This window comes from Amblyomma americanum, chromosome 3 (genome assembly GCF_052857255.1).
Source record: "Amblyomma americanum isolate KBUSLIRL-KWMA chromosome 3, ASM5285725v1, whole genome shotgun sequence".
Taxonomy (NCBI): Eukaryota; Metazoa; Arthropoda; class Arachnida; order Ixodida; family Ixodidae; genus Amblyomma; species Amblyomma americanum.
In genome coordinates, this window is record NC_135499.1 from 185,196,551 (window position 1) to 185,221,078 (window position 24,528).

Sequence of the window (24,528 nt, forward strand, 5' to 3'; positions counted from 1 at the left end):
TCATTAAAATAGTAACACAAGTTAAATGAGATAGCTTGCAGACAAAAACACAAGTTGAAGTTTCCTTCTAAGAACAAGGTTTACATGTTAATTTTGGGTTGTCAGGCTGGGTCCAATGCGAGGGCGGGGCATCCCGTGGTCAGTGCGTTGAGGCAGCGATGGCAATACTGCCCAATGGGTCAGTGTCCTGCGTGCAGGACCGACTAGCTGCAGGTGAGGATAGCGATCAAACAATGCTTAGCTAATATGCGGCGATGATGTGGTGCTTCCCGGTCGTCAGCGGCATGTAAGCTAGCGGAATAATACATCGAATCGCGCTACTGGGCTACTTATCCAACAAAATCATCGCATCAAGAGCCTGGCTTCGTGCTTATTTAATTTCTTTTGAATAAATGTGACTCGCATTGAACAGCCAGCTATCTATGCACTGCATGCCAAGGATACTGACCTTTGTAGGTTAAAACCGAATTTCGAAAACTTAATTCGGTGGACTTTTATGACTTTTTTCGGTTTAAACCAAAATGTCCAACTCTTATGACACACTCTCTCATTTCCTCCTTCAGTTCCCGGGTTCAAACCCGACCGCGGCGGCCGCGTATTTATCTAGGAAAAACGCTAAGACGCCCGTGTGCTGTGCGATATCAGTGCACGTTAAAGATCTCCAGGTGGTCGAAATTATTCCGGAGCCCTCCACTACGGCACCTCGTTCTTCCTTTCTTCTTTCACTCACTCCTTTATCGCTTCCCTTACGGCGCGGTTCAGGTGTCCAACGATATATGAGACAGATGCTGCGCCATTTCCTTTCCCCCAAAACCAATTATTTACGGCGCGGTTCATGTGTCCGCCGAGATGTGAGACAGATACTGCGCCATTTCCTTTCCCCAAGAAACAAATTTTCATTTTGATTTAATAGCTTTGCATACGGTACACATAAACAGAACGAATAAGGTACCGCGTGCGTAGTCACATCGTCTCTCGTTTGTGAATGCTCCGATTTCCTGCGAGTCTTGCAATTTCTTTTACGACAAAAGCACTTAATTAAAACAGGTCTGCTGATTTTTATACCCGCGCCAAAACTACCTTTTGTTGTTCAGAAAGGAAAGTGTAATTTTACGCGCGTTCGGCTGCCACGTGCTCCAAATGAAGGTGCTTATACGAACCTCAGCGATGCACAAGAAGTCAACTGCACATGCGCTGTGGACGCTGGAGCTGTTGCTTGCAGATGCCTCGTCGGTCTGCGTGCTGTCTGCGGCAGTGGAGTTGTACACCTTCAGGGCTAGGCTTGACGACATGGCAACGACCGTTCCTCTCAAGTCAGTCAGTCTCTCCACAATGAGCTTGCTGTGTGTCTGCAATGATAGCACCGCAATGATAGCACCTACTGTCTATAGCTTAGAAATATTTGCATTACTCGTGCTCAGGAAGTCGTAGACGCAATGGGTCTAAGAACTGCTGTTTTCAGCGATGTTGATATAAACGGTAGAGTGAGAACATGGCACAATACGTTTGCGTGAGCTGCCCACTGTAGTTGTCTTTTACAACGATTAAAAAAAGGTATTTACGGCTTCCTTCTTTGCAATAGAAATTGCAGAGGCATAAATGAACATTACTGCTATGACTTGCATAAGGGCTGTGAACGACATCAACCTTTCCAAAGAAACTGCAAAAACTTGCATTTTCTCAAGATTAAATCGCAAACAAGGTTTTTTGAGAGTGGCAAATGTTGTAAGGATGATACTGAAGCTAAGTGGCTTCTATCGAGAAAAACCTGCCGGAGGTTCTATAAAATGAACATAACGTGTGACATAATTAGCGTAAAAACGTACTGGCGCAAAAAGAAGACACACACAAGACCTGACTGGCGCCAACTTCCAACTGAGTTTATTGTTCGAAAAAACATCTTTATAACCACGCAATCCAAAGATACAAGCAAAAAAAAGATAAAAAGGTGAGTTAACAAAAGACATACATGCCAAAACGACAGAAGCAATTGTTACAACGTTGGCAATGATCCGCTAAGAAAACCAATCTCTTCTTCTCACAGTGACACAGACTGCTTACTCACGCAGATAGGTCCCTTCTGCTTGATGTATAATGATTCGGTTATTTCACGTTCTGGCCTGTTTTTCCCCTCGCAATGAATCTTGTGTTTTCAAAATACGGACAGCATTTGCAGCTTTTTGCTATAAAAGGTGTTGGAACATAACTCTTTCGTGGTGAATGCAGCAGGATAGTGGAGGAAAAATTAGGAACATCTATAACAAGCTTCGACGCACCGTAACGACGAATCTTTCATTGAGGCATGCAACATCCGCGTCTCCTGAAATACTGAAAAAAGTTCCTTACGATCGTAGAAGGCGTGGCATTGAGACTGCTTTGGGAGGGTCGCCACATGCTGAGAGGAAGCTGGTCGCAGATGGCGTCCCCGAATTGCACTATGTCGCTTCTCACGATGATGAGATTGAGATTTCTGCGACAGACCGGAAAGCGGCGAAGGTCGTGCGTGAGCTTGGATGCTATTGCCAAAACTATCAGGAGAGATAAGATACCAAGAATTATTTTATTCTTGTATGGTCTTCAAGCTGTAACCCTCAGCAGCGCGATAGTCTGGAATCCACCCTCCATCCCATATTGTAGCAGGGGTCTAACTCACTCTGAAGGCAACTCTAAAACTGGAATTTTAGACTGAATTATTGCCGAGATGTTATTTAGGCTACACTCGATAATATTTCGCAATTATTTAACAGCCAGCTAGACGGGACAAAGTAGAAGAAGTCACCCGAAGGTCATCTTACTCAGAAACGTCTTTGATAGCCTCTGCAGTTCCAATGATGTCAAAGTAGTCGCCAGTGTCCACGAGGGTCAAGCCAAAGAACGCAATGAAAGAATCCCCAATCGACAGTCGCATCTGGGCGATGAGAGACTGATAAAGGAAAAAAAAAACAAGCGCTCATCTGAACAAAGATGACAAATTTGTGCTTAGGAACAGCGAGTAGGCAGGGTTCTATTGAGAGAACGTTTACAGTAAAAACGTTGTAAAATCTCATGTTATGGAAATGGCGTCAGGCTACAGTCTCTTGCCAGAAGTAGTCTTATCTTGCAAACTTGCAAACCACTTACACATTCAAGCAGGTTTAAAGATTCCAAGTCTACATCGAAAACTTAAGACTGCTTCATTGAGTCCTGAGCACACATACGGTAAAATATTTGGCTGTATTGAATCAAGCTTCCTTGAGCTTGAAAAGCATACTTTGTCGATGAACCACATTGGGAAATGCTTAAATTGTGAAGCAGCAGCTATGTTTTCATCACGGCTCATATTTTACCTATCTAAACACAGAGAATTATAAATTTCAAGTTGGGAAGGATTTCACCTACAGGTGCTACTAAGTTACCTTGGTTTGAAAAAGCAAAGCTGTAATCAATTTTCTTTATTTATTCGATACAATTCCCGGATGCCCTTCACTTCAAAGCCCCTTTGAGACTCGGTAGTTATCCCTCAAACGATATTGAAAACACAAGCAATAGATCCTTCATGAGTTGTATTGCCCTTGAGGCTCACAAGTTTCTCCTACGCATACGAATACGAATACGACGCATACGAATGGTTTTAAGTGCGTCGTCGCGGGAAATGGCAGGCGAGGAGAGTGGATGTTGCAAACACGGATTTGTAGTCCTGTTGGCAGCGTTAACAAGGAGGTCTGGCGGGCCGCCACCATGCATGTGAACGGCCCGAGTGCAGCAAAGGCACGCAGTCGCCGTGTTTGGGCAAACAGTAAACACTCTGCAGAACGCTCCTTTGCCGCACTAACCAGCTAAGCTGGCGACGCATATTGCTATCAGTGAAAGTATTTTTGCGCTGAGATACAAGCGTTTTCAAAAAGAGACCACTCAAATGAATTGCCTCAGAGAGTGGAGCAGCCGAAGCCAAAACCACAGAGCACTACACACCCGTGCACAAAAAATAAGAAAACCATTTTCTCCTCACCCCCCCCCTCCCCCCACACACACACACACTTCCTTTTTCCGTTCGCCTTCCGTTGCCATTGGAGACAATTTTTTTCTTTCGAGTTGTCCACCTGTTTTTCGTCTCAGTTCTTTTCGTGTTCTTTAGGAAATAACTAAAGCTCAAAGCAAGGAAGAACGTAACGTTCATAATGTTTGAAACAGGATAAACACAGGCAAGAAAGACACTTGCATTCAGGACAAATGCACTAAGGTTTTATTGCAACAATACAGCTAGGAAAAAGCAAGCCTAAAATCTGCAACATTCAGCCGGAAAAGTGGGGAAGTGCAGGGCAAAAAGCAAAGCATTGAGTACATGATTCGCGACATGAACCGTTTTTAAAAGGAGGTTTTTAATAGAATGCGAGATGGAGCAAAGAAATAAAAGAAAAGTGGGAACAGGAAACTCGCCTTCGCGATGCTGCGGGCGACGCAATTGTCCTTTTTCCGGCTGGGGAACGGAAGCACGCGTGGTGTCTCTAACAGCGCGCTAGCAGCATTAACCGAATTTTGCGCACCCGTTTGTCGCTGTGCATTATAAAGGAAGTCTGCCTAGTTTTGGATCGAGTGCTAACCCTGACATTTGTAAAGTGATGCTTCCAGCCTGTAATCTAGTTTATTTCAGCAACATTAACCTCTGCAAGCACAATCACGATATTTTTTTCAGTTCCGTTTTTATAGCGTATCATTCTTCCGCGGATATCCAAGGTTTAGCAGTTCGGTATGTTTGCCTTTCTCTTTCGTAATTTTGCGGCTCGCTTAACATCACGCTTCAGTAAAACCATTGAATACTGGCTCCTTTACACGCAGAAAAATTCCCCCGACATTGCCAGAGGCAATATTAATGATAGCCTTTATATAGGTATCAAGACGTCTCATGTAAACCCTTCCATTCAGCGTGTGCTTTTAAAACTCTTAATCACGGACGTATGAAAAGAAAGATATTTTTGAGTTTTGTTTTACACGCCTGGTCCGGTGTTTCAGAAACACTTTTACGAGAACTCTTCCAGCAATTCGTGAGCCCAAGAGTTAATGTGCTAGTTTTCGGGAAGGTGGTGCAAGGGTGCTGGATATTGGTGGTGGTGCGTTGAGGGACCTCGTACACCATGTCTGTACCGGATGGACAGTCCCCGCTACAGGCACAAGAACACTACCCCAGCAGCCCCTATATGGAATGTGTATTGGGGTTCATCAGGCTTGAGTTTGCGCTAAGTGTACGTTATACAGCGCCCTCACTGTGTTACATACACACGTGCAGAGGCAACCAGGAACGCAGAAATATGTCCATCTACTGTCCTGCCTGTGTACTGTGTATTGGCTCATTAAGAGGAAAAATAAAAAAAAAGCTCGCGCAATTTGTTAATCCAGCATGCTTCGCACCCGAGCTGTAGACTCGATGATCCGGAGAAATTCGAGCATTTACGCCTCACTTCTTCATTTGGTTAGGGTACAAACTGCCGTAATTTAGCTACTCGTTAAGAAGTGGCATTTGCGCATTTGTGTAGCTCGAGTAAAAGAATGAAAGTTCCATTCCTGAAAAAAAAAATCTGCAAGTTCATACGATCAAGCAAGGTAACGTAACAAAAGTGTTTTGTCGGTTTTTACAGCTGCATAGCATAGGCACGAGTAAAGTCATTAAAGAGGATAGCCGCTTTTGTATTGGGAATGAAAGAAGCGCACAGTGACCTTGACACATTAATTGCTTGTCCCATTAACGCCAATGCGGCTGCCCAGGACGGATCTACCAAAGCAGCACCGTGCTAATGGTATCATTTATGTTCTCTGTTTCCACGACCTGTATCCTCACTGGCAGCTGCGTACATGCCTTCAGGGTGCCAACTTCTAGTAGTTTGCTCTAATATATGCTTAGTGATAAAGCAAAACAGGGTACAAGAATGTGTCCTCGTCTAGTCGAGGCGGCTAAGAGTTCCACTGCCTGCGATTAAAAAATCTGCTTTGAAAGCGCCTTAACTCTTTCCTTACCGCGTCCGTTGGAGCCTATAGCGATCACTTTGCTCCCCAATTTCAAAGTCCGCTGTGTTCCATCTGGCCACGCTGCGCATTTTGCTTCCAGTCAGAGAGTTGCGTTTCCGATGTAATGCTTGTCTTTCTTGACAGGCGGCATTTTTGTTTTTGTTATTTTTAACGCGCTGCGAAGACGCGGAACCGCGCTCTTGGCTCGCTAACGATGACTTCGCCTCTCGACACCGCAGACTTCCACGTACTACCTTACGGGCACGCTGCGTCATCTGTCTTGTAATTAGAGACATAAAATTTCCTTTTAGATGTAGTTATTTTTCTTACACGCAAGGCGGCATTTTTCGAACGCGCTCCGAAGACGCGGTATACCGTCAAAGTCACTTGGAAGCCTCCGCATGCACGGCGCGCGCTCTAAAACGTCGCAAGCCTATACTTTTTGACGACCTGAGCAGCAACGAATCTGAAGATACTGTCTTTCCGTCGGGGTTCAGTTCTGACATTGGCGACGACGGAAACCAGACTGGAATAGAGGTGGCCAACTATATATATAGACCAGAACACGAAAGAAATTTGAGTGCCGCCATTTCGAAAGTGCTTTGGAGCAGCGCCCGTGTGCTGTGCGATGTCAGTGCACGTTAAAGATCCCCAGGTGGTCGAAATTTTTCCGGAGCCCTCCACTACGGCACCTCCTTCTTCCTTTCTTCTTTCACTCCTTTCCTTATCCCTCCCCTTACGGCGCGGTTCAGGTGTCCAACGATATATGAGACAGATACTGCGCCATTTCCTTTCCCCCAAAACCAATTAATTAATAAGCAGCCATCTGTTGAACGTTGACTTTCGGGCTGCCACGCGAGGCGACACGACACAGGGCGCACACGGGAAGCAGCGGCTAAACGGAACTATATGCATTTGCTGTACCACGCTGTTATTGAAGAAATAATTTGCAGTGATAGAGTTTAAATCCTGCGACTTTCAGCGATTTCGTTCCGTCCACGATGGGTTTTGGCGATGGGTTCTGCAGGCCCCTTGTCCACCCCAGGGGTAAATGCATCCGGTGAGTTCAAGAACTTCGCATGCGATTTTCTCAAACTATGTGTCGTATAGAAGTCCGCGAAACGATGCGGCAGGGTTTCAATAAAGCAGCCAGCATTGCTACGAACTGTTCATCTGGATGCCTGAACTTTGAGCGCTAGTGCGGCATTACGTATACAGATAGCAAGTCTGATATGGCTTTGACAAGCCACCATCTCAAGCCCTCCCAGGTTGGCACTAGTTGAGAGCCACGAATTACGAACATGCGTAGCCGCGATAATACGAAATCCGTGGTTCATGGCGAATCGCCCCACTCGTCCAAATTCATTGCCTTCTATCGGTCCTACTGCAAGCCACCGCGCTATTTTAGCGCGACCACATAGATCGATGCGTGTACACACAGAAGCCCAGCGCTGTAGCTTAATTCGGGCTGCCCTTGTCCTTACGTGGCCAAGTAGGGTTTCCTTCAGTTGATGTTGAGGTTGCCACAATGGTTACGAGCCGTAAAACACCGTGGCCGCACATAGGCCACACCGCTGTGGCAGGGAGGAAAGAGGCAGAGCGGCTCGCAGCAAGTCCACAAAGGAGATGGTCATTCCCGAATGCTTCTAGCATGCCTGCATGTTCTCATGACACCGTCACTGATGATAAAAGTATTGAGATAGCCCTGTATTTCGTACTACGCACCTCAGCAGAAGATATTTGACGCCGGTCTTCATTTTTGACGCCTGATTGGAAACTATTCAGGCTGGACCCTCCGCAGCGGCAGAGCTCTCGACACGCGTCGTGCACATCACACACAGCGCTCCACAACTCAGCTGCTTGTTTTCCTCCAGCTGTTAATGCATGCGTAGACAACGCAGTGGGACCCAGATACTTCTTGTACTTCCAGGACGATGACACGGGCATGTTTTAGCACTCTCAGAGGTTACAAAGCGCGCTTGTAGGGCATGGCGCAAAAGCGTAGCATTTTGGCAGCCCTGCGGAAGATGGCGCCTGATGTCTGGGTTGCAGATTAGGCGAGAACCTGTGCCGCTGCGAGAGTGTCGTATTCTGCTCTATAAATTTCTCATTTATTGTTTTGTAGCGAAATTATACTCGAGATAGAAATGGATATTGTAACATGTTGTGGCCAGTGGAATACTAAATATCTGTATATTTCAGAACATTTTCAACCCTTTCTTTTTCTGTTTAGATACAAGTGTCTCCAGCAGTTCTGTTCAATTTTTGCCTGAAATCTTGTTTTTTTGCAAATAAATTTTGTTATTGCAACGCTCCATTGGTTATTCAATCTTCTATGCTTAAAAAGCTTATTTATTTCGCCTTGTTTTCGCTCATCGCATTAAATGTTAAATGCAATAGTTTTACAGAAAAAAACAAAAGCTTCTGAAACCTGCAAAACAACGATTATTTTCCCCACAGTAAGGTAAGAGTTAACGAGCCTCTGTAACAGCGCATCCTTGAATCAGCTACGCTGCATGGAGAAGCTTCATTGCGTTGGCTCCCAAATCCGAATTTAAATCGCTTGTGTTCAGTTTCATCTCTGTTCCATTTTGCAAACATGCCACTTGTAGAAATGAATAAAACAGTACATCATGGCTGCAGTCATGAAGATGTTGCTAATGTTGAGCTAACCGTGATGCAAGTGCTCTTAGCAACTGGCTGCGTGCAAAGCGTATGCAGCGTTGATGGGCTGCTTCTGGAGCATTTGTGGCGCGCTAGCAACATTTAATGTTCGCTGATGATTGCTAAATTCCGGCGCTGGATTGAAAGCTGAACAATGGAGTCTGCAGTACTTCATGCAAGACACCTGTTTCCGTTAGTACCGAACATATGTTCCTAATAGCGTTTGCATAGACGTTGAGCTCCGTAAACAGATGCCAGATATTTGAATAACTGCTACGGCATTATGGCTCGGCATGACATTATCCATTTTTAATCCTATAGGTCCTGGTAGAACAAGTGGATTATTGATAAGAAAAAATACCAGAAAACATTTTTCCCTCGCCACAGCGAAGAAGTGACCGCAATAGCCGTACCGCGTGCTCTGGGCACTGACATTAATCTAAGTGTGCACGATGAGCAATAACTTACATTTTAAACATGCTTAAAGGACCTAATGTAGAAAGTTACGTCGTACCAAAGTCAGGAGTGTATGCTACTGTGTCAGCCCTGGCTTCCTCCCCTCTACAGGAAGTGCCTATAGATATAATAAAAAACCACTGTTCTTTCTTAATCCCTTGTGACCCGGGATAAAAGTTTGTTTTCGCCTGCGTCCCAGATCACAGGCTCCTTTTATTAGCGCCCTATAGAAAAAACTGGTAGGCGATCACAACCGTCGGGAATGCAAAGTTAAACGCATCTCTTATATCATTATTATCGCCTCTTCACACGCTACCCTCCGAAAGCCCTTCGGGATCTCTCTCCCCGTGGCAGCCACCTGCCCACCACTCCGCTTTCAACGTGGCAGGTGGCGTTTCGCTCCGTTACCACCTGCCACCTGACATGGTGAGCTTTCAGGGGGAGTGTTAGTGAGAGGTGACGTGTTACGCTGCGGGACCTTCCCTGGGCAGCCACCTTCTTCCAGGTGGCGTTTCGTTCTGCTGCTTGGACAACTCTTTACGCCGACGACGACGACACGGAACTCAGGAGCGGGCGCCTAATCGAGCAGCGCTCTAAAACCGTAACATAAACCGCCAACTGGAGCGCAACATGTTGCCGTCATCGCGCTTTTTTCCCCTCATTCAGTATATTTTTACAAGAGTAACGGCTTCAGTGATCAAATTGAGGGTCTTTACAGTCGTGTCATAGCATTAGTAATGATGCGTCGAAATGATTGCCGAATGCGACAGAACGGCTTTTCATGAGCAACGTGGTAACGCCTGACCACATCACTACCCGTTGTCAAGTCCAAAGCAATATTGAAGCATTCGAAGGTTGCACGCAAAATAACCGGAAAGTATGCGAATGCACTGGCTTAATGACCACACTGGTTGATCTTGAGAATACGAGAAAAAATAGAATATTAGCAAACCTAGTTTTCATGCTTGGAATGGCTGTTCAGCGCTAGACTCCCGGCTGTTAATCCGGGCATGACTCGACGTCACAAAACTAACATTTTCTTTCTCACTTGCCTCAAGATATCGGCTGGACATGACAACATGAAATTTGCAATATCAATTTAAGTGCCATTCTTTCAACTTTCTGTTTGCCTACGTCTTTTTTGCCTCAGCGCTGAGCAGTACCAAGATGGTTTGTTTTATATCCCCAGTTGAGGTGGGGCACATTGCTATACCCAGAGGTAGAGGTGCTATAGGCACCTAAGCTGCCATTATGTGTGTCACGTTGCAGTCCAGTTTTCGCGACCATCTGGCCTCCTGCACAGATCGATGAGAATTCGAATCTTTAACGCATACAGGCAAAACTTATCGATGCACTTCCTTAAGGTGTTGCATGCATTCCGGATTGAGTTTCTATGTCAACCAAGAAATGTGAAAAATTCTGCCGCAATTCACCACCGCTTTGATGAAAACATTATAAAATATACACGAAACGTACTCATCCGTACTATACCTGTGTCGGTAGTTTAAAAGCGCGTTTTTTCTCCCTTGCCTATAGAGGATATTTATGTTATCTAAATGCCTTGAACATTAAAACAGACAGGACCTTTTTCCGATGCTACGGACAGATACTCCCCGAGGCACTCGAAGCGCGCCATGAATACAAACGACGTAAGCGAAAAACTGGAATCGCTTAAGCGAGAGCCTATGTAAGTCGGGGCGCGTTTTCCAGACCACAACTGGCCCGTTGGTCTAGGGGTATGATTCTCGCTTTGGGTGCGAGAGGTCCCGGGTTCAAATCCCGGACGGGCCCTTTTTTTTTTTTTACATTTCATCACCGTAATAAAAGAAAAAATCGCTCAGCGCGCTTGCACTGGCTTCCGGAAAATTCCCGCACGGAAAAGACGAAATGCCACTCTTGTTTAAAAAGGAGGGTTAAGGAGCTACAAACGGAAAACCGCGCAAAACACAATGACTTTTTTTTGCACTGTTTACCGCTTGTAGCTTCACGCACCAACTAGCACACCGACATGCCCTCCAGGGTTAATAAGCCTAACGTAGCCGAATTTCTTTGTAATTTGTGGTAAAATAAACAACTTAAAACTTCATGAGGATGCCTTCCTGAGAAGATCCGTTTGGTAAGTCAAGCATTCCTTTCAGTGCAGCAGCAATATTTTTCAGAAGTTTCTTTTATGCAGGTTGTTACCTAAGACATTGCAAATTTTTTTTTAAAAATTAGACATTGAGTGTTTGAAGAGTTCTTTTTAGAGCGAAAGCTCTACTGCTCCCTTTCTTCAAGGCCATGCCGGTATGCAAAGCGAAAAATAATAAAACGAAATGAAAACAAATATAAAATAAATGAAAGGAGCAAAATAAAATTTTTAAAATACCAAAATAAAAAACAAAAATGAAAAATAAAATCAAACGAAAACAACATAAATAAAAGTATAGAACTGCAGACAGCAATTTGCAAAGAACTACAGAAACAATTTCAGAAAACCAGCTTTCGCTCTCCATTAAGGTTCGGCAGAATTGTGACGAACCTGCACCAGTTTTTTCGGTATTGCATTGTCAGTGGTGTAGTACATCAGAACACAGCTCAGACGTGGTAAATAGCAGGCAGGCTGGTTAACTAATAATGAATAGTTAAATTTTTAACTATTACTGAACCTGAAAGCTTTGGCACTCGGAGGATGATCGCTTTACATCGGTAAGACGACATGTACAGAGGACAAACCTCTTGTCTAGAACACGTCCTGGGCGTGTTTCTGTCTGAACACGCGATATCCAGCAATAATATTTGGTTAAAAATTGTCTCGACATAGGCATGTGCAGTTAAACTCATAGGATTTTATCGTCATAGTTTGCCTTCCTGGTCGCAGCGGCTTTGGGAGCTACGTGACACACAGTTCTATACATGTGTTTTGCCCTCTGTACGTGTATTTAGAGGCTGCCCTCGATGCGAAGCTAGTTTTCGAGACTTTTGCTCCTAGTAACACAACTTAAGTTGCTCGAAACAACTCCCGTCGTTGCGCTTGCAGAGTCATCTGTGCGAAATGAATCTCAGATATGCAAAGAGCAGCAGGAGAAAAGTTTCATATGCTCTGCGGTTTGGCGGATTCAGACATGCAAGGATAAAAATTCTGAGGGCACTTGAGTGTGCTTACGTGGAGGAATACGAAAACATGTTTTGAGGAAAGGAAAGGACGCAGTAGCTCTCAGACCTCGACATCTTGATGGACACCTCAACCGCGCCTTAAAGCATGCAACTGAAGGTGCATATGTCATCGGCCCAAACCCTTGTAGCAAGTCTCAGAAAGCATGCAATTGAAGGTGCATATTTCATTGGTCCGAACCCCTGTCGCAAGCTTGCCTCCAACTTCACTAAGACATGTAAGCTATATGCAAAGAAAAAGCTATCACACCACTCAGAGCGCATTACGAGGAACAGTTGCTCAAAATATTGGTAAATGTATTCGAAAATAATGCTACGTACCACACCAAGGCCAACCAGTGAGAACATCGCTAGGATTCCATCTGCACTTGCGATATCTGTTGCTCAAATCAGCGTCGGTGTTTCGTAGTAAGTGGCTTATTAAAATAATTATAAAAAGGAAGGAAGATATTTTTGCTAACCCCTGCATCTGCCATCGATACTGAAGCACCTGAGCTGGGGCAGCGGAAATAGAGAATAGCAGGCAGAATGGAGACATGAAATGAAAGAGGTGAGGAGAAAGGAAGAGGGGACGGGGGGGGGGGGGGGGGGTGGAGAGGTCGGCGGAGGCGGTGTTGTTCCCGCCGCGCCTCTCTTCCCGGTATTTTTCTTAACTTTACTAATAAACTCATTTTTTCTTTGAGGAAAGGAAACCTTCTTGACGAAAGGAAAGGGCGCAGTAGCGCTGAGATGTCGAAATGTAATGAATATTGCTTTCACAATTTGCGGACACCTTTTCGCCGACATAACCAAGTAATGCTTTCGCATTATTAAGTAGTGGACGCCGGCATGTTTACCGCTATAAAACAGCGCGCTTCTGAGCAGTCTTCTGTATACTCAGAAGCGTTTCTCCAACCGGCGTTAGGCGGACGCAGTGCAAAACTGAAGCCCACTTCACCGCAGTACAGAGCGCACTGCAGTAGACGATGCGTGAAGCACCGCCTACGGCTCTCACTACTTTAGCGCAATAGTTTCTACGGCGCCCGGCAGAGGCGCCCGCGGAGTGCCGGAAGCAAGGAGCGACATTCTGACAGAGTGGACGACCACGCGTACAACGATGCACCCCACTTATTCCTTGGCTACGACAAGGCGGCTGGCACTATTGAATAAACAAGAAAAGTAAAACTCGACTCATGGTTGGAGTTTTTCTGCCGTAGACTGCTGTACATACGCAGACGTTAGACATCAAAGCATGAAAAAAAACTAAACAAAAACATAAAAGAACTTCATTCGCAAAGAAACTCTTATAACTATACGTAGTGAATGCATGCAGCGCATCTGAACAGAAATGGTTTACCTGCGCAAACTGGCCATTACCACACGTCTACATGGTACCAAAGTAGATTTTTGCTTTAATGGCAATATTCCATGGCGAACAAGCGTTCAAAATAACCAGCGTGACTAAATACTAACATGAAATTCTAGGATAGCCGGGCGGCGAGACTACCATGCCAAGCAATTAGCGTGTTCAACTCACCGCATCCAGGTACTGTGACACTGCGTGTAAGGCCTCCGCACTTAAAGCTCTTGATGCAAAAGCAATTTTTCTTGACACACCTCAAGTCTCCACTGGCCACTTTCGTGCTTAAGAGCGAGGAATTCATAACCACTCGCACTTTTGTGCCGCATCTGCTTTCACGCGTAGATTTGAGGTTATGCGGGTATAAAAGAAGGACGAGTGCCAGTACAGTATCTTCGAAAGTTTAAAGTGTTGAGTGGCGAAATTGAGATTGATGCAGCTTTTCCGAATTTTACACAAAAAAAGCAAGGTTGCGCTGCATAACAGCTCTTCGGTAGTACTTCAATAGCAGTTTATATATCAAACTGACACTCGGGACCGTCTGGAATAACCGTTTCTTACTGAACTGCAACGCGCATGGTGCGCACTGAGTTGTCATCTTGGGCTCGGCGTCTCATAAAATCTAAGTTAACGAATTAAAAAAAATATTTTGTTTCCCACATAAACTTTGCAGAGAAACGCATCGATCAGTGTGTTCCTGCATAGGTGCTCTTCTATATATACTTAGAACAAATTTGCCAGTGTGTTTACTGTTCCACGTGCGCGCGCGCAGGCGCGCGCGCCTTAAGGAAAGCATTCCCGAGTTAAACGTTCTTGGAGCCCTTCCTTTTACTATGCAGAAGAAGGTTATGCAGAAAACGCGAGAATACCCACCAGAAAGAAGAGGCGCAGTTTAGGCACCGCCGTTTGGAGCTCCATAAACGTTCCAACCAAGTAAAACACACCATGGCCCCTGTTCTTGGTGCTGCGGTGGAACTCTCCAATGGCTCTGCCGAATCCTCGAGATGCGATCATGTGAGGTTCATTCACGTATTCCGAAGGAAACCCGGCTAGGAATAAAGTTTTCTGGTACAACTTCGAAGCTCTCGAGAAGTCTTCCAGAGTTCCTAGAAACAGCCCGCACAGAGAGCGGCACCGGATGACGACGATGACAAAATAATCCAAACACAGGCAAATTTAGCATAGCTTTTGAAAGAAAACTAATTAGTGGCTTTGAGGAAAGGAATGTGTAAAGCGCTGCACTGATACTGAACTGCAAGTGAAAAAATGATGGGACGATCGGAGATCTGATGCGGCAATTCTGACCCGCCGCGTTGGCACAATGGTTAGGGCGCTCGACTACTGATCCGGAGTTACCGGGTTCCAACCCGACCGCGGCGGCTGCGTTTTTATGGAGGAAAAACGCTAAGGCGCCCGTGTGCTGCGCGATGTCAGTGCACGTTAAAGATCCCCAGGTGGTCGAAATTATTCCGGAGCCCTCCACTACGGCACCACTTTCTCCCTTTCTTCTTTCACTCCATCCTTTCCCCCTCCCTTACGGCGCGGTTCAGGTGTCCAACGATATATGAGACAGATACTGCGCCCTTTCCTTTCCCCAAAAACCAATTATTATTATTATTATTATTATTATTATTATTATTATTATTAATATTATTATTATTATTATGCGGCAATTCTGCGAAAGCAGTTGCATTTACGCTCGGCGATCAGTTTGATGCTTTTACGCTAACGAATGCTTTTCCTCTCAGCAGATGCCTTACACACACACAAAAGAATTAACGTTGAGGGTGAAGGTAGGCATCCCCCTAGATATAGCGTCTGCCCTCCCCGGTGGTGGTCCTGGAGGGAAGCAATTCCACTTGGAAGTTGCTTTCCCACTCCGCTGCGGCGTGGGTGTATGTTTCGTGGAGCAGGCGAGGGTGGGGCGTTCGATGGAGGTCGGCATTGGGTGGTCGGGCAGCCCCTATAGCTCGGGTATGGGCGTAGTATGGACGTGAATGGTGCTTCTGAAGGGTGAAGAGGCGGAGGAGGCTCCTACAGCTAGGACTAGAGGATTCACTTAAACAGCCGTCAGTCTGCCGGGTAGGGAGTAACGCTATAGCTCTGCTTTCGCACGTAAATGCCTAAACTTAACTGGGCTTCAGTTAAGTATAGGCATTTTAGCCCCATATTTGGGAAGGCAGTCTGTCTGAATCAACAGGCATACATTTCAATACATAGAAAAATGCATGAAGCCTAGTTTAAACGTTTGCGCGTCCTTTTTACCGCAACAGGGCTAAGGATCCCGCGTGGCAGAAAATCCGGTGTCGTCGTCGACGCCGTTGACCGTGCGCAAAAAATGCCAGAGAAGCACCCTAGGTGGGCCACTGATGTCACGTGACCTCGTGGCGTCCTCACAGCCTGCTCACTGGATTGTGAGCAAACCACCCACCATGACGGGTGGCCGTTCAATTAATGATTGGTCGTGAGAGCTAGGTTACTCGCGAAGAGCAACCTGGGACGCCCCTCCGGTGGCAGCACCTGCCATCGCTAGGCATCGGCACATCGCTCAAGCGCTGCACCACTGCGCCAGCAGGGCTATGAGCACAGTCAGGAATCTATGAATGTAGAAAATACGGGGAACTTGCGCTGAAGTTTGCGGTGCCGATTGCAGCGCCATAACACACTGCCTAGCGAGAAGAGCAAGCAGTTTTGGGTAGTACTCTTGGTACTTTTCCGCGCCACCTTCAGGCGCTTATGGCGTGAGCCTCCGCGCTTTGTCGAAGGCGCACGTGCCGTGCGTCAGCTATCTGGGCTCCGCCGAGAGAATCTAGGCAATGAAAGCTGTGAGCCAAACGCGGGTATCTAATCGCGCAGAATGTGTTCTCGCGTTAGCAGCGGCCCAAGCGGCTGACAAAAGCAGTTTTGAGTCACCGAATGGAACAATTGCAGTGCCACCTTGGCAGCGCAGGTTCCCCATAGAAGGAGCAATTCCGCATATACGGGCATTAACTAACTAACGATATCGCGTCATACTCTTAAGGCGAAGCTTAAGTGTCGCCTCCAGTTTTCAATCACTCTCTTTGGAGTGCAACGCGTTGGAACGCTTATATCTGCAGTTCGACCTAGCTGAAATGAATATGCGTGTGATTAAGCGCTTTGACAAACCGCCCATCAAGAATATTCACTGGTTTTTGTAACGACATTGTTAAAGGACGCGGGCGCAGGTCTCGCAAATTGTGCCATGCATTGCTCGCTTATGTCTATGGACAGCTTGTACTTTCTCATTACAGTGTATTTAGGTGTCCACTCATCACTGGAGTGTAAAGGCGGACGTACTTTTTTTTTAGGTCCAGCCAGCGGGGATACGGTGTTGAACAAGTGTAGAGCGCGATGTTCGGACTTGAACAGATTTTACAGCATATTCAGTAACAGAAGTGTGAAAATAATGAATAATCGCACGTGGAAGTGTTTAGACAGCAGCACTGATTATTTCGATATCTACGATTATTGCGTGCGGAAATGCCGCAGAAATCGTAGGCCGCCGCGCACACCAGAAGAAAAAGTTCCAGCACAGCCACCTCGGGGCACCAACGAGCAAAACGGGTAGCCTTCGTAAAGCCGCCTGTGCCAATAGAATGTAATCTAGTTGACTATAACCGCCATGGCTCTTTCCTTCCTCCATGCTGCCGCTACTATCGCTACCGCCCGGCGTCCATATTGGCGGTTAATGTGGACAACACCGGATCTGCAAACCTCTCCGTTCGGGCAGGGCTCAAGGAACGAGAGTTAGTCCACACTGTCGTCTGCCTCCCGTCGTGTAGGCGCTCGCCGCGGTCCGCGCATCAGTCATCACGTGACCGATCATTCCGCGATCACGTCCATCGAGTGAATCCACCTTAACCGAACACCATATATATTTACTGTGCGATGGAAAGGCGCTACGAGCGTTCCTAATGCGGTTCAAAGCGCCAAAAATAGTCAGTGGTCGGTCGTGCCGACAGCGCTGCCAATGATTGCAACTAAGATGGCGGCTTGGCTGCTCTCGTTGCGCGCCCATGCGCAGGGGGCCTTGTGATTGTACTACAAAATCATGGTTAAATGAGGTCACGACCCTGTAGCCCAATGATGAATTGTGCAGTGACGTCATCACTGTTGATCGGTGTTTACACTGCCCGCGCGACGTAACGACCGTAATTCCAATTTTCTCGACACGCCAACGACAACTACGGCGGTTTCTCAGCTGAACACGGCCCTAAATGCTGTCGCTTTAATAATGGTTTCTTTGAAGGCACATTAGTAACAGGTTTCCCAGCACCACTCCTTGAACAAAATTTCACCAAAATCAAAACCTCTCGCACTGACGTCGACATGGAACTGTTTACGAGACAGGCTATAATGGGGCTTCATGACCGGATTGAGCATTGTTGTTGCTCCCGGCGCTTTAGCAACAGACGCCAAGCATCATAACGAAAGAGCAATCCTGTTACACGTGGCACCGGAAGGTGTTTGGACTTCCCTGCAACTCCTTGAATCGCAGCGTATAAAATCTGCCGATACTGCATCGACTGGGTGCAATATTTATATCACTGAATAGACGACCACATGGCCGATAATATCAGGGAACTCACGCATTTATATCTTGCTTGAAAAATAAACACCTTGCTCGCATTGAAATTTTTCAACGTGTTCGCCGAAGTTCACTTGGAATTTCAGTAGTAATGAAAATGAAGATTCGCTTTACATGTCCCCGAAAAATTCAAATGTTTTTACTTGCCCTGTAAATGAGATAACCGTTTTATTACGCCGCACTATACCTGCTCATAGTTCCCAGGTCTGCAGTTTCGCAACGCTTTCTGATCTCCTTAGCATGCGTTATTTCAGGAGTGTGCGCGCAAATATGACATACACGCAGGGCTATCTTGCAAGATATTGCAAGATATTAGATATGTTAGAAATTTAATTACAAATGTCTCTGATTACAGATCTTATGTTATCATTTTAGAGCACTTGAACGATATAGTTGTGACGTATGTGTTCTGGGTGTGTGAAGAAGTTGTAAAAAGCTTTTTTGCTTCGAAATAAAAATGAGTCAGCGCTTGCCTCTTGTCTCGGTGTTTTGCGCTGCTCCACCACACACTCACAAAAAAAAGATATTTCCGAGTCCGTAACAAGACTCCCCTCGGCGGATGCTCTGCACGATGCTCGTGCGCCACACTGGTCGCTTTGATGAAGAAAGTCAAGTTCCGCCCCAGCCGCTTCTCGGTGTAGGCGTTTCTCTCAACCAATGATGCTACGTGGCAGTGTCGAGCGCGCCATGTCCAGCCTCTCAGCACTTAATCCTCTAGCAGCTTACTTCATGTTTAGGCTTCTTGGAATCCTTTTCTTCATCGCCTTCCTTTTTGAAGCGAAAAGCTTCACTACGCCAGCTTTTCCAGCCGTCAGCGGGCCCTCAAGTTCGACCTTGAATGTAGCTAGAGGTCACGGTGGCCGCAAGTTTCACTTTGAATGTAGGTAGAGGTCAAACCATGAGCATAACTGGTGGTAGTCAGTTTCGACACATGACGTCAGCTACAGCAGCGACACCAGCGGCTGTTACACCAACTATCTCGACATTTACCTTGACCTTTGACCTTGCCCTCCGGTCAAGCGGGAAAGCGTCTGCCGGCATTGCATGCGCAGGTCATGAAATCGGGTTCTGCATAAAACGCCGGTGCACTTTGATGCGTTAATCAGAACGCTAGGCGTTATCGATGCGACACCTGCCGTGGAGACCGGCACCCGAACCGCGCCGCAAGGGAAGAAAAATGAAATGAAAATTGGTTTTAAGGAAAAGAAAGGACGCCTGTCTCACATATCTCTGTGGCGATCCGAACCGCGCCGTAAGCGAAGGACTGGAAACCGCCAGTCGCCCGACCACAAACGTAGCAATAGACATGCAGCTTTCCGCTTTCGACCTGGGTTAACGAGAGCTAAACAATCAGCAATTTTTTTTTGCTACATGGAGAACGCTTGAAAAGGATCCAGTTGGAGCACGTATATACATCTGCTTTACAATGTTTATCCAAAGAATGGATTAAATGTATCCCGCAAAAGGAAGAAAGCCAGAATGTGCTCACCGTTTATGTGTTCTCGTTCTGAACGACCCCTTGCCACGTTTTCTTCTTCGGAAGGAGCATGAAAAATTGAGAACTAGTGGTTAGCAGCGGCGAAAAAGACAAGAACTCTTATGAAAATATGCGTTCCATAACTAACAATAAAAGCAGAAACATTCCTGTTTGGTCAAGACAATAAAAACCACATCAGTTTATGCCTCTGGCAGTGTGCCGAGCTACCATTATCAGAGGCAGACAATCTGAGGGTGGGCCTCCCTTGTAGAAAGTATACTGGTGTCACAAGAAGCCCGTGTCTTTTTTCTGAACGTGCACAATTATACAAGTCTTGAGCTCAGGCTGACTAATCTGGCTTCCATCAGGTTTAATCTTATATTAACAGGAAGTTAATAAGACTGTCTTGAAAGCTGATATTTATCCTCCAAAAGCGAACTGGCGTTAAATCCTTTGTATGCAAAACGCAAAAATGTCTATATTTTAGATAGGGTTGCTAAAAAAAATATCAAGAAGAAGATCACACTTATTTCCGCATTTGCTTTTCGCCTAAATGCGCAGATGGACGTTAATGCTTCCCAACAACTTGGTGCATAAGCGCCAGAGCTAACCTGAAGTCCTACCACGTCCTGGTGAGTTCACAACTCGCTGAAAAAAATTGCCTCAGGCACTTGGAGATGCAAGCAAAAGCATTTACTACGCAGGTATACTCACATGAAAGATAAAAACAGAAAGCACTAAGAGGAAAGGCAGTGCCTACCGTGGCTGTAGTAGATGGACGCGTAGATGACGAAATCACACAGCCCATCCTCTGGAAACGTGATGCGCGTTTCTAAACTGTCGTTGTAGACGCAGATTACTGGGCTTGCCTCTAGAATGTAAAGCGCAACATTTGTTTGAAAATATGCACGAGGAATGCAAACGGAGACAAAGAAAATCGTTAATGCATTTCTGCTATTGGACAGCAGTAAGTTGACGCGCTTTTTTCCTAGACTATATGAAGCGGAATTCATAACGCCAGAAAGATGGATTGTGGTTTAATCTGCGGGAATTTTAAGAACAACAAAGGTGCCTCCTTCGCTTACTTTAAGGAATGAAGCTAAGTTTTCATCTGATTTTAAGAAAACGAAAAAAGCAGCAATTAAGAATTACCTTTAGCATGGGTTTCACTTTCACCACTCTCCTAAATGACGATCCCCTTATCTGACACATGATGAAAACGCAAAAGTGATGAAAGTGCAAAAGTTTTATAGCAAGCGGTTCTCTAATGCGACTTCATGCCGATCTATATCATCTATCAAATCTCCCTACATATGGAAGGGCACCCTATGCATAACATTTATACCCTAACAAAACTGCCGACAACTTTCGAAGAACAAAAATTTCAACCCACAGACTTGCCTAGAGGGAGTTAACAAGAAATGACATCTCGGTAAAAACAGCTTAAGCACGCACTAGGCAGACCATGCAAGAACCTCCCTGCTACTTAACGGATCTGCAAACAGCACTAGAGCGTCTCTAATAATCTCTGTTCCCGGCGTTCTGTTTTTAACGCGGCGAGTAAATTAAACATTTCTTTCCCGCGGGCAGCAAATATTTCCTTTAGCTGAAAGGTCTGGAATTTCAAAGCGGACAGCGCATTCGCTTCATGTCTATGTGCACGTATTATAGAAGATTATACAGGCACTTTTCCATCTTAGCTTATTCATATCAACAATGTTCACGAAGTTTTCATCAGCGATCAGCAGGCATTTGCGGCATTGTTATGGTGCAAATTGGCAGCTGCTGCCAATTTGCATCTTAACTGCATGGTTTAACTGTTTGCTCGAAGCAGGTAAATGCTACTTGCCGCCATAAGTAGTTTGCTTTTTGCAACGATATGACAGGGTGACAAAAGCTTTAACAGCAATACATCATTTCATTAGTGACTGCGTTACCATAGTCAAAAATTACCACACAATGTTCCGCCTAAAAATTTCTAAGTCGCGCCTTTCTTTGGAACGGAGAATATGGGAACGAGGTTTTGTGAAATTCCAGAACAGACAACGTTGCTCATCACCCTCTATTTCCATTGGGCCACGTAGATTATTTCTTACCCAGCGTCATGACACTCATGTCTGAAATGAAAGCCAGTTGGTCCATTCAGTACACGGATCGAAGCCGGGCATAAAAGGCATTCTAATATTTTCTTGACAGGCATTAGGTTCCAGGCTTAAGCCACGTGCTTCTAATAAGGAATGGATTGCTTTGGAGAATTCGACTCATATGCAGTTTTACTGTGCCAGACAACTCTACACTACAGACGTCAAAAACTTCAGTATCAGAAGAATGTTATAAAAAGAGAAAATATAAAAAACCCAAGGAGTATAAACACAAGGCTGAGATTATAACTTGCTTATCGTACGTGTTCCGCACAGTAGCAAGCCATGACAGGCACTGAAGACGAAAAATCTTACCCGAAGTTAGATAGGCGTCAGCTGAAAAAAATAGATATAGCGACATTCCGTTGAAACAGCGTGTTCCACTAGCGTCTAAGATTGATTTTCATCAGGCTTTGACTCAATATTATAGCTAGAAAGATGCCACTGCAATGAAATGATCTTGTGTTATGCCGATGCGCTGAAATTGTTGTGCTTATATATAAAAAAATAGATGCCACTCGCTAGCGGGCGGCTTCGCCACGCTGTTCTCGGTCTGCTGGCTCTTGAATACGGGCGGCTTATATCTGCCCCTGATTGTTGCACGGGTTCTTGGTGACTGAGGCGAGAGGCTTGATCGTGTTCTTTTGTAGAACGCTTAGGCATAGAACGGCAAACGGGTGGTATATTAACAGCCATAAGCCTCGGCTACATTGGCTGCATATGGGGTAGGGGCGATGGCGGGAGAAGAGGCATTTTGTCCAGTGAGTGTGCGGGTGTACGCCCACCGGAATGTGCATCAAGGGTGGAGGCTGCACACGCGCACGCCGTGGTTATTTCAGGGAAAGGAGACTATAACACTAACGCAAAAAAACAATTACCGCACTCTAACTTGAAGTGGGATTCGATTCAACTGCGGCCCAACAGAGAGGCTTCGTTTACTCATTTCTTAGGCTACTCGGCCATCTCCGAAGCTTCTTTTTTATTGTTGTTGCATGGATATCATGAACATCCCTGACCCTAATTCTTACAGCCGTGCCAATGGCGGAAACGGACGTGGAGCTAACTGCATGGGCACTCGACACCCAGCTTGGGCAACTGCGGAGCTCTGTTGCACCTTGCGAGCTCGTTTGATTGCCTGTCATCATAGATGAAGCAATGTAGCCCTACAAGCTCTATGAATAGTTAGAAGTTGAAAATATGTTTCACCGTAGTTGTCAAGGTGACGCACCAAGCCATAATTGACTAAAAACCATAGCAGAATAGGCTAAAAATAAGAATCCCCTCCGCAAGTAACTTGGCGTGACACACTGCTTCATCTTCATGTCTTTATATAAAATGCAGCCTCATCAACTCTATCAAGAGTTCAGCTTTAAAACTCTCATCCACCCATACCCAACAATTCTAGACAAAAGACATTTTTCGCCGGGAAAAAATTTATGAACGCAATTTTATTACATTAAGATTTCCCTATAACTATCAACATACGCGCAGAGCTCTCGTCGGCAGGCCTGCATTTTAGTGCCTTTAACGTTTTTGAAATCGTCAAAAACGGCTCCTTGGTTTTCTATGGCAGTCTTACCTGCTCGATGAGAATGATGGAAAAATTTTAAAAGAAAGATTTTGGTGCGCATCGGAAGAACGGATTATTGCCTACAATACTTCCTTAACAGTATCTTGCAATATTTCAATATTCTAAATTTTTGTCCGGTAATGACGAGCGTGCATTTCCACGTCGGTGCACCACACTGTACAGTTGACTGCAAAACAGCCACACCTCGATAAGCTGAGAGAGTGACTCCCAATCAGGGGTTCGAGCGGGAAGGCGGCGCGAAGAAAGGAAGGTCAGGTATCGTACGAGAGGGCCTTCAGAGGAGCAGTTGTAGTGTAAAACGGAGACAATCGGACATCTTGTTCCGCAGCAGAAGCGTGCCAGCCACGCTGTCACTCACCGCCATTATCCCATGACTGCCCACAAGTAGACAATAGGCCATGTGGCGATGCGGACGGTGCAGTTTGGTGCTTTTGCTACTCTATTTTGGCATTTCGCAGCCTTGAGCCCAGAAAACTTCATTTCAAAATTAGAGTTGAAGAGAGGAGAAACCGTCCTTTATGTTCAATTAATTAATGAAGGAAGTAACATAGGTCGCTTACCACACTTCTTCTCCATATTAATGGAGCAAACGATTGCACATATGAAATCTAAAGAGTGACGTGAACCATTTATGCTTCAGTTTAGGTTGATTCTTGTTTACAGTTTAGTTCAGTATGTTTGCATTTCAGCGCAGATAAAACTGCGAAAAAACACCAGCTTTCCAGATTTTCTTGATGCGCCTGGTGGGCTCAGGATTAATTTTTAGCTCCTGGCTTTTCAGAACCAGCTCTTCCATCGCAGAGCGTACAGCCGTTTTTATATTTAAGAACGAAAAAAATGTGGCCTCCGCGACCGGGTTTTGAACCCGAGACCTTATTCTAGGTGGCATAAAGCTTTAGCCACGGAGCCACTCCGACGGGTACTGCAAGCGTACGCTCCCTAAAAATGAGCATGTTTTAAAGATTTTGAACATCTGTTCAGTTTTCGCTTCAGAATAACGGCCTGTGGGGCCAGTTGGTGCATGGTGAATTACAAGGAGAGAATAGCCCATGCGCATATTTAGATCAAGCTTTTAGAAGGGCGAGTATGCCGGATGTATTCCTCCCGAGGAAAAAAGCA

The 24,528-nt window shown here is 45.6% G+C and overlaps 1 protein-coding gene and 1 non-coding gene across 2 annotated transcripts in view; one reads left to right on the forward strand and one right to left on the reverse strand.

The window, feature by feature from the left end:
- Positions 1–24,528, reverse strand: part of LOC144125626 (uncharacterized) — a 210,576-nt gene that overhangs the window by 169,678 nt on the left and 16,370 nt on the right. Inside the window, exons 3-9 of the mRNA XM_077659194.1 lie at positions 22,134–22,154; positions 20,438–20,548; positions 19,690–19,734; positions 14,465–14,697; positions 2,796–2,923; positions 2,347–2,470; positions 1,161–1,349 (exon numbers count right to left, since the gene is read on the reverse strand). Coding sequence (XP_077515320.1) covers positions 1,161–1,349; positions 2,347–2,470; positions 2,796–2,923; positions 14,465–14,697; positions 19,690–19,734; positions 20,438–20,548; positions 22,134–22,154 — 851 coding nt within the window. The remainder of the gene's footprint in view (positions 1–1,160; positions 1,350–2,346; positions 2,471–2,795; positions 2,924–14,464; positions 14,698–19,689; positions 19,735–20,437; positions 20,549–22,133; positions 22,155–24,528) is intronic.
- On the forward strand, positions 10,819–10,890 carry TRNAP-UGG (transfer RNA proline (anticodon UGG)). Its single transcript has one exon. It is a non-coding gene; the product is annotated as a tRNA-Pro (tRNA).